General features: G+C 41.4%; 1 protein-coding gene across 3 annotated transcripts in view; it reads left to right on the plus strand.

The window, feature by feature from the left end:
• The window catches only part of ATL1 (atlastin GTPase 1), a gene marked incomplete at its 5' end in the record, with an annotated part of 48,988 nt that extends 34,849 nt beyond the window's left edge, over positions 1-14,139 (plus strand). For 2 of the 3 annotated variants that reach the window (XM_081948934.1, XM_081948935.1), the window contains 6 exons: positions 3,254-3,381; positions 4,165-4,221; positions 5,337-5,408; positions 8,650-9,081; positions 12,047-12,061; positions 13,103-14,139. In XM_081948934.1, the coding sequence (XP_081805060.1) occupies positions 3,254-3,381; positions 4,165-4,221; positions 5,337-5,408; positions 8,650-9,081; positions 12,047-12,061; positions 13,103-13,216 (818 nt within the window). In that variant the 3' untranslated portion in view covers positions 13,217-14,139. Of the gene's footprint in view, positions 1-3,253; positions 3,382-4,164; positions 4,222-5,336; positions 5,409-8,649; positions 9,082-12,046; positions 12,062-12,194; positions 12,337-13,102 lie in introns of all 3 variants that reach the window. The other variant, XR_014175044.1, reaches the window with a different exon arrangement.
• Between the last annotated feature and the right edge of the window lie 188 nt (positions 14,140-14,327).

Genomic DNA, 14,327 nt, shown 5'->3' on the forward strand with positions numbered 1-14,327 from the left:
GTCCGACCCCCTGCTCAAGCAGGAGACCCTATACCATTTCGGACAAGTCACTGCCCAGTCTCTTCTAAACCTCCAGTGATGAAGCACCCACAGCTTCTGGCAACAAGCTGTTCCATTGGTTAATTATTCTCATTTCTCAGGAAATTTCTCCTTGGTTTCATGTTGCTTCTCTCCTTGATTAGTTTCCACCCATTGTTTCTTGTCCTACCTACAGTTTTTTTGCTTTGGTAAATAAGTTGAGCCCTCCCTCCTTTTTGTGGCAATCTCTCAAATACTGGAATACTGCTATCATGTCACTCTTAGTCCTTCTTTTCTCTAAACTAGGCAAACCCAAATCCTGCAACTTTCTTCATATGTTTTAGTCTCCAGGCCTTTAATTATCTTTTCCCAAATTTTCCAGCGTTTTTTGCAATGTGGTGCCCAAAATTGGATGCAGTATTCCAGGTGTGGTCTTATTAAGGATTTATAAAGCAGTACTAATACTTCACGTGAATTTGATTGTATGCCTCTGTTTATTGTATTAGCCATTTTGGCTGCTGCCTCACCCTACTGGCTCATATTTAAGTGACTGTCCACTAGGATTCCAAGGTCCCTCTCACAGTTGCTGTTTTGGAGCCAGGTTTTGCCTAATCTGTACTTTCATTCCCAAAAGAGAATGAAACTGACCAGTTATGATTAGACGGACTTCATGTTCTGCAGAAAGGAGATAATGCCTGTCTCCAGATTTTTTTCCTGCTTAATTAATTATACCCATGTGCCTTTTTTCTTAGACAAGATTTATGCATTATTTGTTTATGTATTTAAATTTGCCACCCCTCTCATTGGCCAAAGAGACTCTGGGAGCCTTACAATGTCATAAAAGCATATTTTTAAAAACATTAAAATTAACCCCAAATAAATACAGCTAGTCCTCGACTTACAATCACAAGTGAGCCCAAAATTTCTGTTGCTAAGCAAGAGTTTTGCCCCATTTTATGACTTTTCTTCCCACAGTTGTTAAGTGAATCACTGCAGTTGTTAGTAACGCGGTTGTTAAGCGAATCCAGCTTTCCCGTTGACATTGCAGCCATCATAAATACATGCCAGTTGCTAATTTAGCAATGGTTGTAAGTATGAAAAATGATCATGTCATTTTTTTCAGTGACGTCGTAACTTCAAATGGTCACCAAACAAACAGTTGTAAGTGGAGGACTACCTGTAAAGGTTAAAAACCAAGAGGATGAAGCCATATGTGGGTGGGTTTTTATATCTCACTTGACCAACTATTTCCAGCATAGAGCGCTTCCATATCAGTACCCCATGTCAACCAGAAAAGCCAGGATTTAAGGCACTTTTGAAAGGACTTAAAGGAGATGGATCATACCTCTGGTGGCAGGATGTTCCAGAGGCCACAGCAGAGAAGGCCATTGGGGTCTAAAGGAGGCCTCTTCTGTAGGGGCAGGTGGGGTGAGCCCAGAGGTGGTATTCAGCTGGTTCGGACCGGTTCATTCGAACCGGTAGCAGAAATCGCAGGTGCCCTGCCCACCTGTCCCGGCTCTATGCTATCCTATTTTGGCATGTTTTTGAGTCTGGGCACATGCGCGGAAAGTGCACGTGCGAGCAAAGCACACGTGCAGAAGGCCTGGTGAATGTGCGGAAAGGGTGCGTGCACCCTTGGAGCATATGAGCGCTTGGATGGGCGTCTAACCAGTGATAACAAAACGTGAAACCCACCGCTGGGCGAGCCCATTCCATTGGGGTGAGACAATTCCTCAGATAATTTGTACTCTTCTGATTGCCTGATTGAGAGAAGTTCTCTTTACCCATTCAGATACCTTCAACATGATTAGAGATTATTCCTTAAGGGAAAACTATGACCTCTACACAGAAGAGGAGAACAACTCAGCAGAATCATATTGGGACAAGGTTTATTTTGTGATTGAATTAGGTTTCTGATTGGGCCATTCTAACTGGCCTCTGGGCTCATGGGCATCAAGCCAGGTTTTGCAAAGGCAGTAAATTCTGTTGGCCTAAGAGACACATTTGTTGATAAATATTTTTCACACTAAGGGTTGCAAAGGGGCCCGTCTAGTAATAAAGTGACATTATTGCGAGAGAGATTTCAATGGTTTTTGGAGGAAAATAAAAGTCTGCCAAGTTGTTTGGAGAAATGCTGTGTCTCAGGCTATGCCATGGAAATGTCCAGGGAAGGAGACCTTTGAACTGGTATTTGCTGGTATTGTTCTCTCCTAATTCCCAGTATAACATTAAGATGGACATGGATCTGATAGTTCTAACCCTCCAGGATTAATCTTTAAAGAATTGTGTGATCCTAACAGTCATGGCCATTTCCAGGTAAAAGTTTGGAGACCGATGTAATAGATAGTAGATCATGTCAGAAGGTCCACCAATAAAATACTAGTGAAGACAATCGAGATTAGACAAAAGAAGCATGGTGGCTGGGCTCACCCATTGCATTGGCACTTAGACTTACAGTATGTAGTGCTCCATAGTGCTTTACAGCACTCTCTGGGAGGTTTACAGTGTCAGCATATTGCCCCCATCAATCTGGGTCCCCATTTTGCCAATGTCAGAAGGATGAGTAAACCTTGAGCTGGTCAGGATCGAGCTCCAGTCTACGGTCAGAGTTAGCTTGCAATACTGCATTCTAACCACTGCGCCAACAGGTTCCTCATTAATTAATTAATTAATCCATGATATGACCTGCTTGGTTTTGGTTTTGCTTGTTGAATCAATTTAGCAGTTTTGGTTTGTAAGCCATGGTTAATGGTTTATTTTGAGCTTGGCCATTGTAACTCCTTTACCATGCTGTAGTTTAATTCTAGCACAACGTATGAACCAAGCCAATCTCGCAAATACGTTAATGAACAATTGGTCTTCTGATTGTCCAAACTTCTATTATTATATTGACCATCTGACCATCTTTAGTCAAATGAAGTAGGCAATGTCTGCTACTGTCATCCTGAGCTTTTCATCCCCAATTGGTACTGTGGAAAAGTTCATATATATGACACTGTGTTATATCTGCCTTGATATCTTATTCATGGATAGTAATTAAAAAAATGTCAACAGAAAGTGTCCAAAAGATCCATGTCCTAAGTTAGGAGACAGTATAGAATTTGGTATAGAATTCATTATTTTGGTTTAGATCCTCAATCATTGGTTCACTTTGGAGTCTCCTGAGTTCTTGGGATTTTTAGTATTTGCATTACAAAAGGCACGCTCATCAACAGGGTTCATGTTCCCCTTTCAGAAATAGATGATGATTTCATCAAAAACTTGAAAATCCTGATTCCATGGCTATTGAGCCCCAAGAGCCTGGATGTCAAGGAGATCAATGGAAATAAGATCACCTGCCGAGGCCTTGTGGAATATTTCAAGGTGAGCTGCAAGTACGAAACAGAAGACTTTCTGGCTTAGGGAACCTCCATTTTCTAGGGATCAGTGGCTAAGGTCCCCTGCCATCTCTATGGCAGTGATTGTGAACCTTTTTGTCATTGCATGCCCAAACCCATAATGCAATGCAGGCGCAATACCCCCACGCTCCACCCCCTGCACATGTGTGCATGACCCCCACCCGTGCTTCCCCCCACCCCCTGCACCCTGTTTTGGGCCTAGCAGGAGCCTAATGCCTCCTGGGACCAGAAATGGGGCTTGGGGGGTGCGGTGCATGCATAACTCCCCCCCCCCCCATGTACAGCAGAAACCTGAAAATCAGCTGGCCCGTGGCGCATGCGTGGTAGAGCTGAGCTGGGGCAATGGTGCATGTTCGCCATCACGGCTCTATGGGAACAGATTTCTCCAGAAACAGTTTAGAGCTTAAATTCTGCCAGATGTGCCTGAAGTAGAATTTTACCATCTCTAGTAGCATAGCTAGTAATTAGAACTGCTATGAGTTGCACTTAAATCATCTATAGAAGCCACAGCTTTCCCATTCAATAGCTTAAAAAAAAACAAAGACAGCACTTTAAATATTTATATTTGGACTCACCATTAAAGGCATAGCATCTATCACATAGTAGACATTATATGGTTAATATGGTTAATTAATATTGTGACTCTACTAGGAACTTAGAAACACTTTTGATATAATATATTATGGGCAGGTTTTAAATGAAGTTCCATATATCACTTGGAGTTTTTTTTAACTTGTTTTTCTCCCAGGCCTATATTAAGATCTACCAAGGAGAAGAGCTCCCTCATCCAAAATCAATGTTGCAGGTAATTACTGCATTCTGGGTGCTGGTGGGTGGGTTGGGAACATATGTTTCTATCGGAAGGAGAAAGCATTCCCCCCCCCCTATCAATTCCTATCAATCACGAGAGATGACTTACAGAGAGATGTCCCCTAAAGATGTGCAAGATGCTCAGATCTTACACTTCCCATTAGTTTGGGAAGGGCAGTAAATTAATGGAATTGAATACAGTAATGGGAGAACATCATGGAGAGCATACTATTATGTGCAAATGGGGGTCATAGTGATATCTCTCTTTAGTTAGAAACATGCAAAAACACTCACAATTCAATCTAGTCTTGCTTTCAGAATAAACCGTAAACCAGTTTTCTTGATACTTTGCTAATGTATAAGGGTGTATCCACATGCTTTTTTCAAGAGGCAACTAGACTTTCTGATTTTTGTTGGAAGACGTTTTACTTCTCATCCAAGAAGCTTCTTCAGTTCAGAGCTCAAAAGCACCTTTGGGCCAACCATGACCTGGATGACTGAGAATCTCCATAGACATTTCCCTTATCTCAGTTTTTCTCCCCTTTCCATCAAAATTGCTGAACAGTAAGGAAAAAAGCAGTCCCTGCTTTTATCATCAGCTCCTTAACTGATTGAGGACTAGAGGAGAGATTTTTTGTGTGGAAAGTAGTTAATTAAAGCATCTAATAACCTCTTCCCAGGTTAAATGTGCATTCACTAGGAGAGAAAAGGGATTGTGGATGGAAAAAAAGAGAACTGATTGGAGTCACCCTGAAAGAATTTTTACAAGTAGTAGAGAAACTATTTGTGTACTATTCTGTTGGGTGCTTATTTATATAAGACTTAGATTTATATCCCCTGCCTTTGCTCCAAAAGTTCAAGGCAATGTGCAAAGCATTTCTTCCAAAAAACACTTTCCCCCTTGTGCTGAGTGAGAATGATTCCTCCAGAACCATCCAGGAGTTGACATCGTTTGCTTGATCCTGACTTTAAGCTTCCCCGATGCTTTAGGCAAAAAATGCTTGCAATTAATAAACACACAGAATTTTCCAACTGTTATGGTCAATGGCCTCCTGTTTCCATAGCAACATTTTTTCCTCTTTGTCCCTGTTCCCCTTTCTGCCTTTACAGGCCACTGCAGAAGCAAACAATCTGGCAGCTGTTGCCACTGCAAAAGATACTTACAACAAACGAATGGAAGAGGTAAGGCTTGGATTCTCTCCCATCATTTTTCTAAGGAGCCATAGCTCTTTCACTCCATTTAAAAGCCTTGGGTGATCCGGGGTCTTCTGAAGAGCAGTGTAGTTTCAAAAATATGTGTTCTGGATCTCAGGGGAAGGTCTTTGAGTTTTTACCAGCCCCCAGAATTCATTCGACATTGCTGCCTTATGATCTGGTCACCCTGTCCCTAAAAGTCATCTGAAATCTTGTGAAATAGAATAGAATAGAATAGAATTCTTTATTGGCCAAGTGTGATTGGACACACAAGGAATTTGTCTTTGGTGCATATGCTCTCTGTGTACATAAAAGAAAAGATACATTCGTCATAAATCATAAGGTACAACCCTTAATGATAGTCATAGGGTACAAATAAGCAATCAAATCATACTAGGAAACAATCAATATAAATCGTAAGGATACAAGCAACAAAGTTACAGCCATGCAGTCATAAGTGGGAGGAGATGGGTGATAGGAACGATGAGAAGATTAATAATAATATTAATGCAGGCTTAGTAAATAGTTTGACAGTATTGAGAACTATTTGTTTAGCCAGAGTGATGGCGTTCAGGAAAAAACTGTTCTTGTGTCTAGTTGTTCTGGTGTGCAGTGCTCTAACATTGTTTTGAGGGTAGAAGTTAAAATAATTTATGTCCAGGATGCGAGGGCTCTGTAAATATTTTCATGGCCCTCTTTTTGACTCGTGCAGTGTACAGGTCCTCAACGGAAGGCAGGTTGGTAGTAATTACAATACAATAGCAGAGTTGGAAGGGACCTTGGAGGTCTTCTAGCCCAACCCCCTGCCTAGGCAGGAAACCCTATGCCGTTTCAGACAAATGGCTATCCAACATCTTCTTAAAGACTTCCAGTGTTGGGGCATTCACAACTTCTGGAGGCAAGCTGTTCCACTGATTAATTGTTCTAACTGTCAGGAAGTTTCTTCTTAGTTCTAAGTTGCTTCTCTCCTTGATTAGTTTCCACCCATTGCTTCTTGTCCTGCTCTCAGGTGCCTTGGAGAATAGTTTGACTCCCTCTTCTTTGTGGCAACCCCTGAGATATTGGAACACTGCTATCATGTCACCCCTAGTCCTTCTTTTCATTAAACTAGACATACCCAGTTCCTGCAACCGTCCTTCATATGTTTTAGTCTCCAGTCCCCTAATCACCTTTGTTGCTCTTCTCTGCACTCTTTCTAGAGTCTCCACATCTTTTCTACATCATGGCGACCAAAACTGAATGCAGTATTCCAAGTGTGGCCTTACCAAGGCATTATAAAGTGGTATTAACACTTCACGTGATCTTGATTCTATCCCTCTATTGATGCAGCCTAGAACTGTGTTGGCCTTTTTGGCATTTTCTCCAGTCCAATTGTTTTTTCTCCAGTTCTGATTATCCTCTGAAGTCTGTGTCTGTCTTGTTGGGTTAGAGAACCAAACCAAACAGTTATAGAGGTGCAGATGACAGACTCAATAATTCCTCTGTAGAATTGTATCAGCAGTTCTTTGGGCAGTCTTAGCTTTCTGAGTTGGCGCAGAAAGAACATTCGTTGTGCTTTTTTGATGATGTTTTTGATGTTAGGTGTCCATTTTAGATCTTGAGATATGATAGAACCTAGAAATTTGAAGGTCTCTATTGTTGATACTGTATTGTCTAGTATTGTGAGAGGTGGTAGTATGGGAGGGTTTCTCCTAAAGTCTACCACCATTTCTAAGGTTTTGACTGTGTTCAGTTCCAGATTGTTCCAGTTGCACCACGAGACTAGTTGTTCAACCTCCCATCTGTATATGGATTCATTGTTGTCTCGAATGAGACCATCACTGATGTATCATTTACAAAACTTCAGTAGTTTAACAGATGGAGCGTTTGAAATGAATTGACGATACTGTTGCAAGTTTTTGGCCCTTTCAATCTGGTCCTTCTTTTTAAAAACATGTATTTTAATTTCATTGGGGTAATGAACCATGACAGTGCAATACTAACTCCTGATATATTTTATATATAAAGTATATCATATAGAATTAATATGATTAAGGGAAAACAATCAGATCTGTGATTACCTGTACTGAAATACTTTATCCCTCTAAAAATGAACAGCCTGTTGCAACTCATTTCACTTTAGATAATCTGCTTTGGTCAGACCCCGTTTGAATCCATTTCCAAATCCTGTATTTTAAAGTTTCAAAGATAGTAGAACAAGTCAGGCATGGGCGGTGAAGATGATCAGAGCAGTAGAAACGAAGTCTTATGAAGAAAGATTTAAAGAGCTAAAGATGTTAAATCACTACAGTATCGAAAATGAGAAATTCCATGAACTCAAGCATGGATGTCAAGCAGATCAAGGCTTGTTCCAAGGGAAAGACGTACAATAATGATTCATCCTTTAAATGTTAAGGGCAGTCCAACAGTAGAACTAGTTATCTTAAACTTCCTATTACTTGATGGATTCAAGCAGAGCATAGACAGACATTTATTGGGGATCTTTTAATTGCAAGTCCTGTACTGAGTAGGAGAGGGATGGCCTAATTACCATATTTTTCAGAGTATAAGATGCACTTCCCCCCCCCCCAAAAAAAAGAGGCTGAAAATTTGGGTGCATCTTATACTCTGAGAAGCTTTTTTTCAGCCCTAATGAGGCGCTAACAAGTGAAGCTATCTTCCGGGCTTCCCCTGCTTTTCTCATTGCTTCTCTCTCCGATGATCAGCTGGGCTCTAGAAGCTGTTTTTTATCCCCAACCAGGGATAAAAAGCACTCGTGCGCGCGCTCTAAACCGGCAAACCTAGGTGCTGAAGCTGACCAGACTAAGGATGCTAGCCAGATGAATACTTGGTAGGCAGATTTCCCACCCCCCTATTTTCCTCCCCAAAAACTAAGATGTGTCTTATACACCGGTGGGTCTTATACTCCGAAAAATATGACACATGTGTATAAGCCAGCTTTCTCAGCCCGATGAATTGAATTCAAATTCCCAACTGGTATGACTTTTTTCATACTGTCTAGGACAGGGGTGTCCAAACTTGGGAACTTTTAAGACTTGTGGACTTCAACTCCCAGAATTCCCCAGCTGGCTGGGGAATTCTGGGAGTTGAAGTCCACAAGTCTTAAAAGTTCCCAAGTTTGGACACCCCTGGTCTAGGACTTCTGGGAATTCAAATCTAACAAATCTTGTTGGATGCCTCATTTCTTTGGTCAGTGGGTTTTTTTTAATGCTTTACTTGCTTGTTTCAGGTGTGTGGAGGTGACAAACCTTTTCTTGCACCCAGTGACCTTCAGAATAAACACCTGGAGCTCAAGGAAGAGGCAGTCCGGCAATTCCGTGGTGTGAAAAAGATGGGGGGTGAAGAATTCAGCCGTCGCTACCTCCAGCAATTGGAGGCAGAAATTGACGAGCTCTATGTCCAGTATATCAAGCACAACGACAGCAAGAACATCTTCCACGCTGCTCGCACCCCAGCCACCCTGTTTGTTGTCATCTTCATCACTTACGTCATTGCTGGTGTCACAGGCTTCATTGGATTGGACATCATAGCCAGTCTCTGCAATATGATCATGGGGCTAACTCTGATCACCCTTTGCACATGGGCATACATCAGATACTCCGGGGAGTACAGGGAACTGGGGGCCGTCATAGACCAAGTGGCAGCAGCACTCTGGGACCAGGTAAGAGCTCACTAACCATTCTTGAGCCTTAACGCTAGCATCCCTAACAAGCCTCTATTCTCCCTAGCTTAGGTGCAGGGAAGAAAGGGGCCCAAAATGGACCATAGTGAAGGCTTAACAAGTTTGAAAACTCTGCAACAATGAAGAGCTTCTCTACAGAATCAGAGGATATAAGAGAGAAGAGAGAGACAGATGATTTTCTGTTAAGTGCAAAACAATATTTTATTTATTCATTAAACATGTATGCCATCCAACTCCCAATGACACTAGAACGGACATGCATGACTCCATCTTAAAGCTGCCTACCTCCAAAATCTGTGCACCTTTGAACTAACATTTCAAATATTAATACTTGACTGAGCCTTTTCTGATCTGGAGTCTTTGGTTCCCTTACTTGGCTACAATAAATGGGAACATTCTGGGAGGACAGCAGTTTGGATAAACCAATAAAGGAGAGTATTTGTAACTCAGGGTTGAAATGAGGTGTCTTTGGTGCTCTCTGAGTTTGTTTGTTTTCTTCAAATGTTTCCTATAAGCCACAGTGGTGCAATGGAGAGAGTGCAGTACTGCAGACTACTTCTGCTGCCTGCTGGCTGCCTCCAGTTTGGCAGTTCAAATCTCACCAGGCTCAAGGTTGACTCACCCTTCCATCCATCCGAAGCCAGTAAAATGAGGATCCAGATTGTTTCAGGGCAACATGCTGACTCTGTAAACCACTTAGAGAGGGTTGTAAAGCACTGTAAAGTGGTATGTGAAGCTAAGTGCTTTTGCTATTGCTATACCATCATCAGTGCTAATAAGGAGTGGAGTTTGCTCTCAGTGACCCGTTTGGAGGTTTGCTGTGCAAAAGCAAGTGCTCTTTTACATCACAGGAAATAGTTGTATGAACACTATGAAGGAGATTTAGAGAGCTGAAAATCACTAGTAGGCATCTTAATGGTAATGAAAAGATCAAAGTCAAGTAATGTTTGCTCTCTTGACTTCTCCAGGTAAGATTTAGAAAGCCCTAAAGCAGTGATGGCCAACTTTTTTCACCTCGGGTGCCAAACATGCTATCGTGCATGTTTGTCTGCCCACCCCCATAATTTAATTGCCTCCCCATGCTGTGCTTCCTGTGCATGCATGTGTGACACCCCCCTGCTGCCCTGCGCATGCGGGAACAGCTTTCTTGGAGCCTGGGGAGAGCCAAAATGGCTTCCCCCGCCCCCCAGAGGCCGGTTTTCTGAGTTCCAGTGGGCCCCGTAGGTCTGTTTTGCACTCTTCCCAGTCTCCAGAGGCTTTCTAGGAGCCTGGGAAGGGCGGAAAAATGCCCAACATGCAAACTGGAAGTTTGGGAATGGACTTTCGGGTTGCCCGTTGGGCCATTTTCTCCCTCCAGAGGCTTCAGGGAAGACCAAAAATCAGCTGGCCAGTGCACGCATGCGTGCTGGAGCTGACAGGGCAACGCCTTGTGTGCCCTCAGAAATGACTCCATGCGTGCCATCGGTTTGGCATGATGGCCCTAGAGTCATGTCTTGGCAACTTTAAGATGGGTGGACTTCAACTCTCAGAATTCCCCAGCCAGCTGTCTCAAAGTTGCCAGGGTTGAGAAAAGCTGCCCTAGAGAAGCTACTAGTCGATATGAAGAGAATTTGAAGGAAGATTAGTGTTCCCCAATGGATTTACGTTCTAGATCCCTCATCCCTCTGGAATGAGCTGCCCCCGGAGCTTCGCATAATCCCTGACCTCCGGTCCTTCCAATGCGCCCTAAAAAGTTGGCTTTTCCAGCAAGCCGGCCTGGCCTGTTAATTTTACCTAATTTTTAAAATGTTATTGTCATATTAATTGGGCTTGGTTTTTTTTGATATTTATCTAATTTCCTTTTAACTTTTGTGACATGTGTTTTTTAAGGTTGTACGCCGCCCTGAGTCCTTTGGGAGAAGGGCGGCATATAAATCCAATAAAACAAAACAAACAAACAAACAAACTAGATATTAGAACACAGAAGGCAGCCATAAAAGGCTCTGGTTCTCTTTTCAGTAACTAAAGTAAAAGATTTAAAAGCAAATGCATCTCTGATCAGAAAATCCTTAACAAAAATCATGTCTACATCCCAGATGGCATTAAAGCAGAGGCACATAGAAATCAAGATGCCTTGGCATTTTCTTCTTGTGAGGACCAGGGTTATAGTGCCTGTTTTTCAGCTGGCCCTTCTCCTGTAACCTGAATTGGCCAAGTTGCTTTGTGAGTAATTGTGATTGGTTTAAAAATCACTCCCAATTTGATAGCGTTGAAAGGTGAATTATTATGGAACGTCATTAAAACAACAAATGTATAGTGCATGCGTGTATTTGGATTGCGCTCAAATTCACTAGTCCTGCTAAAGAGAGCTGGATAAATAAGCAAGTGTGGCAGACGGTGCCCAGTTGCTTGATGGCTATAGCAAAGAGTATTCTAGTCCAACAGGTTGAGGAAAGTTTGTTTAGATGATGTTTTTGTGTTGAACTAGGCTTCCTGGTTTTTAGCCCTTGCATAAATATCTATGCATGATGCACTTTAGAAATCTTGTCTTCAGATCTTAGGTTTATCTGTTTATATATTATTTTCCAGGCAAAAATCATGAAAACCATGTCTTTAATAATCCGAACACTCTGGTTCAAGAGACTCCCCCCCAAAGAAATAAAAGAATAAACAAATAATATATAGAATTGATATTAAAATAATTAAGGCAATACTTAGCTTGAATATATAGAAAGGCTGTGTTGCTAATAAATAGCTTTTGACTAGAACTGGCAGCTGGAAAAATGAATGAGGCAACTTTATAGGTTTAGTTAACAAGAGGAAGAGAAGGCAGAATAAACTGAATGCACCCTTCTCCAGACTGCTTCAGGATACAGTGGAATTTGGAATATAAATGCAAGGACATCTTGTGTTCTTTCTCTCACCTTGGTTTTTTCTTTCTTTTTTGCAACTGGCTTTTCTGCAGGGCAACACAAATGAGGTAAGCCAACTTATGGTTATGCAAAAGCAATTCCTTCTCTACCAGTATACATATATGAATGACTGTGCATGTGGGTTCATATTTCTTCAGGGTATTTGTACTACCGATAGTTTTAAAATCTTTCCCATCATAGGCTGGAATTCGGAAGGCAGCTGAAGAATTTGACTGCTTGCCTCATTTTGGAAATCAGATCAGAGACCAAAAAGAGCCTGCTTAATAAGACTGTCGCCATACCACACAGCCCATTGGTACAAGCAGATTGTGCTGCAAAACAAGTAGGAGAAGGGCCCTGTGTATCCATTAAATCTGCTGCTTTTTTCCCCTGTAATGTTTGCTGGGAAGGGATCCAGGTCCCTGGTGCTAGAGGAAGCAGGGTCAGCTCTCTAGAGAATACCATCCCTGAAATAACTTAAAACATCAATTCCTCTGGCAAAAAAAGCAGAGTTGTGCAGCCAGTGGAATACATGTAGTTGGACTGAGGAATTTGCACTGTGTTTTCAGATTTTACATAAATTCTATCAGCAATTGAAAACATCAGAACTACCACCGACTTCCGCTCCTTCCGACAAAAACTAAAGACTCACCTGTTTCGATTAGCCGGCCTGGCCCACTCATAGTTTTATTTTTACCTCCTGGCAGATATTTTTAATTGGGAATTTCTGGGGTAACTATTTTAAATCTAATTCTTTGGGGTATTTTTAGGGGTCGTTTTTTAAATATTGTATTTTAAATGCTTTACTTGAATGTACAGTTTTTATAACCTCCTCCATCTAAGCATTTAAGTATTTAAGTATTTAAATATTTAAGTATCTGTGTATTTATGTATTCTTTTTATGTATTCCATTGACTGTACACCGCCCCGAGTCCCTTTTGGGAGAGGGGGCGGTCTAGAAATATGAATAAAGTAAAGTAAGTAAAAAAAATAAAGCACTAGCTTGAGATAAAGGATTGAATACATGCAGCATGCCTGTTTAGGAGTAGTCCGCCAGAAGAACAGCTGAAAACTTTTCCTCTCCTGTTTTTTTATGTTTTGGTTTTCAGGCGTTGTACAAACTTTACAGCGCAGCTGCCACACACAGACATTTGTACCATCATGCTTTCCCTACAGCCCAGAAGGTGGAGCCCAAGGAAGGGACAGAGAAGAAGAGTGTGTAATCCAGAGGCTTTCCACAGAGGTGCAAGAAATACATCACTGAAACACGTTAATCACTTCTGCATCCATGTACCAATCTCTGGCACTCCTCAAAATGGAAGATGGAGAAAAATGGTAACTCATTCACATGCACCAATGGCTTAAGTGTGGCTGCTTTAATTTGGACAATGCCCTGCTTGAGAGTGGATGAATCAGCATGACTGTCATTTTCTTTTTAAAAAGGACGCTGTGACTTAATTTTGCTGCAGACTCCGTACTCCTTGGTTCTATAGAAAATGCTGTTACTTTCAGATCTTTTTAAGAGCATAAAGCCAGAGCCAGAGATGCTCATTGTTTCTCCTTTCACACCAGATTTTTTTCTCTCACAGCTGAGCCATCCCACCCCAAAGAAGCAAGAATGGGATGTAGCAGCAGTGCAGCTGACGATCATACACACAACTGCTTGCATGGGCTTCTCTGAATCTGAGCCCCTTGAGTCATTAAGACCTTTTTAGGCTTTTTAGGGGGGGGGAAGACTCCCTTTTGAGTCAAATTCAACTCCTGGTAACTTCATGGACACATCCATGTAGTTTGATGAAGAGAAGTATGCAAATTAAACCTTTATGTGCACTTGGAGGGTTTTGTGAGGCAAACCTGATGAATAAAAGTAATGGTCTGCCTGTAAACTGTACACTTATTTAAGTGGGGTTATCCTAACATTGCCCAATGTACACCTAAAGGTTTTGATATGCACACTTAATACAGCTTATTCACTTGCCTTCTCTGAAGTTGCAGATATTTCTTTTGCTATGTTAAAGAGATGGAAAAGCCTTTTTAAACATGTCTTTGAAAATTCCACTGTATATATATATTTGTTGAGTGCATAAAGAGTGTTCCTAGTTTTATTATGTTATTGTTGATTAAAAGTTTGTTCCTAAGACAATTACCTATTTGTTGTTTTATTAATTTCTAAATATTCATGCAGAAACTTCCCTGTCTCACACTAAATACAAGAATTTCCACTGCATCTGTTTTACTTGCAATAGTTGTCATTCTGCTTTACTTAACAGCAGCCTCTTTCAGGGGAAAATCTGCACAAATTCTTTTTAAACAACAATCAAAATTGAATTGTGT

Source organism: Natrix helvetica, assembly GCF_964273705.1.
Source record: "Natrix helvetica genome assembly, chromosome: 1".
NCBI lineage: Eukaryota > Metazoa > Chordata > Lepidosauria > Squamata > Natricidae > Natrix > Natrix helvetica.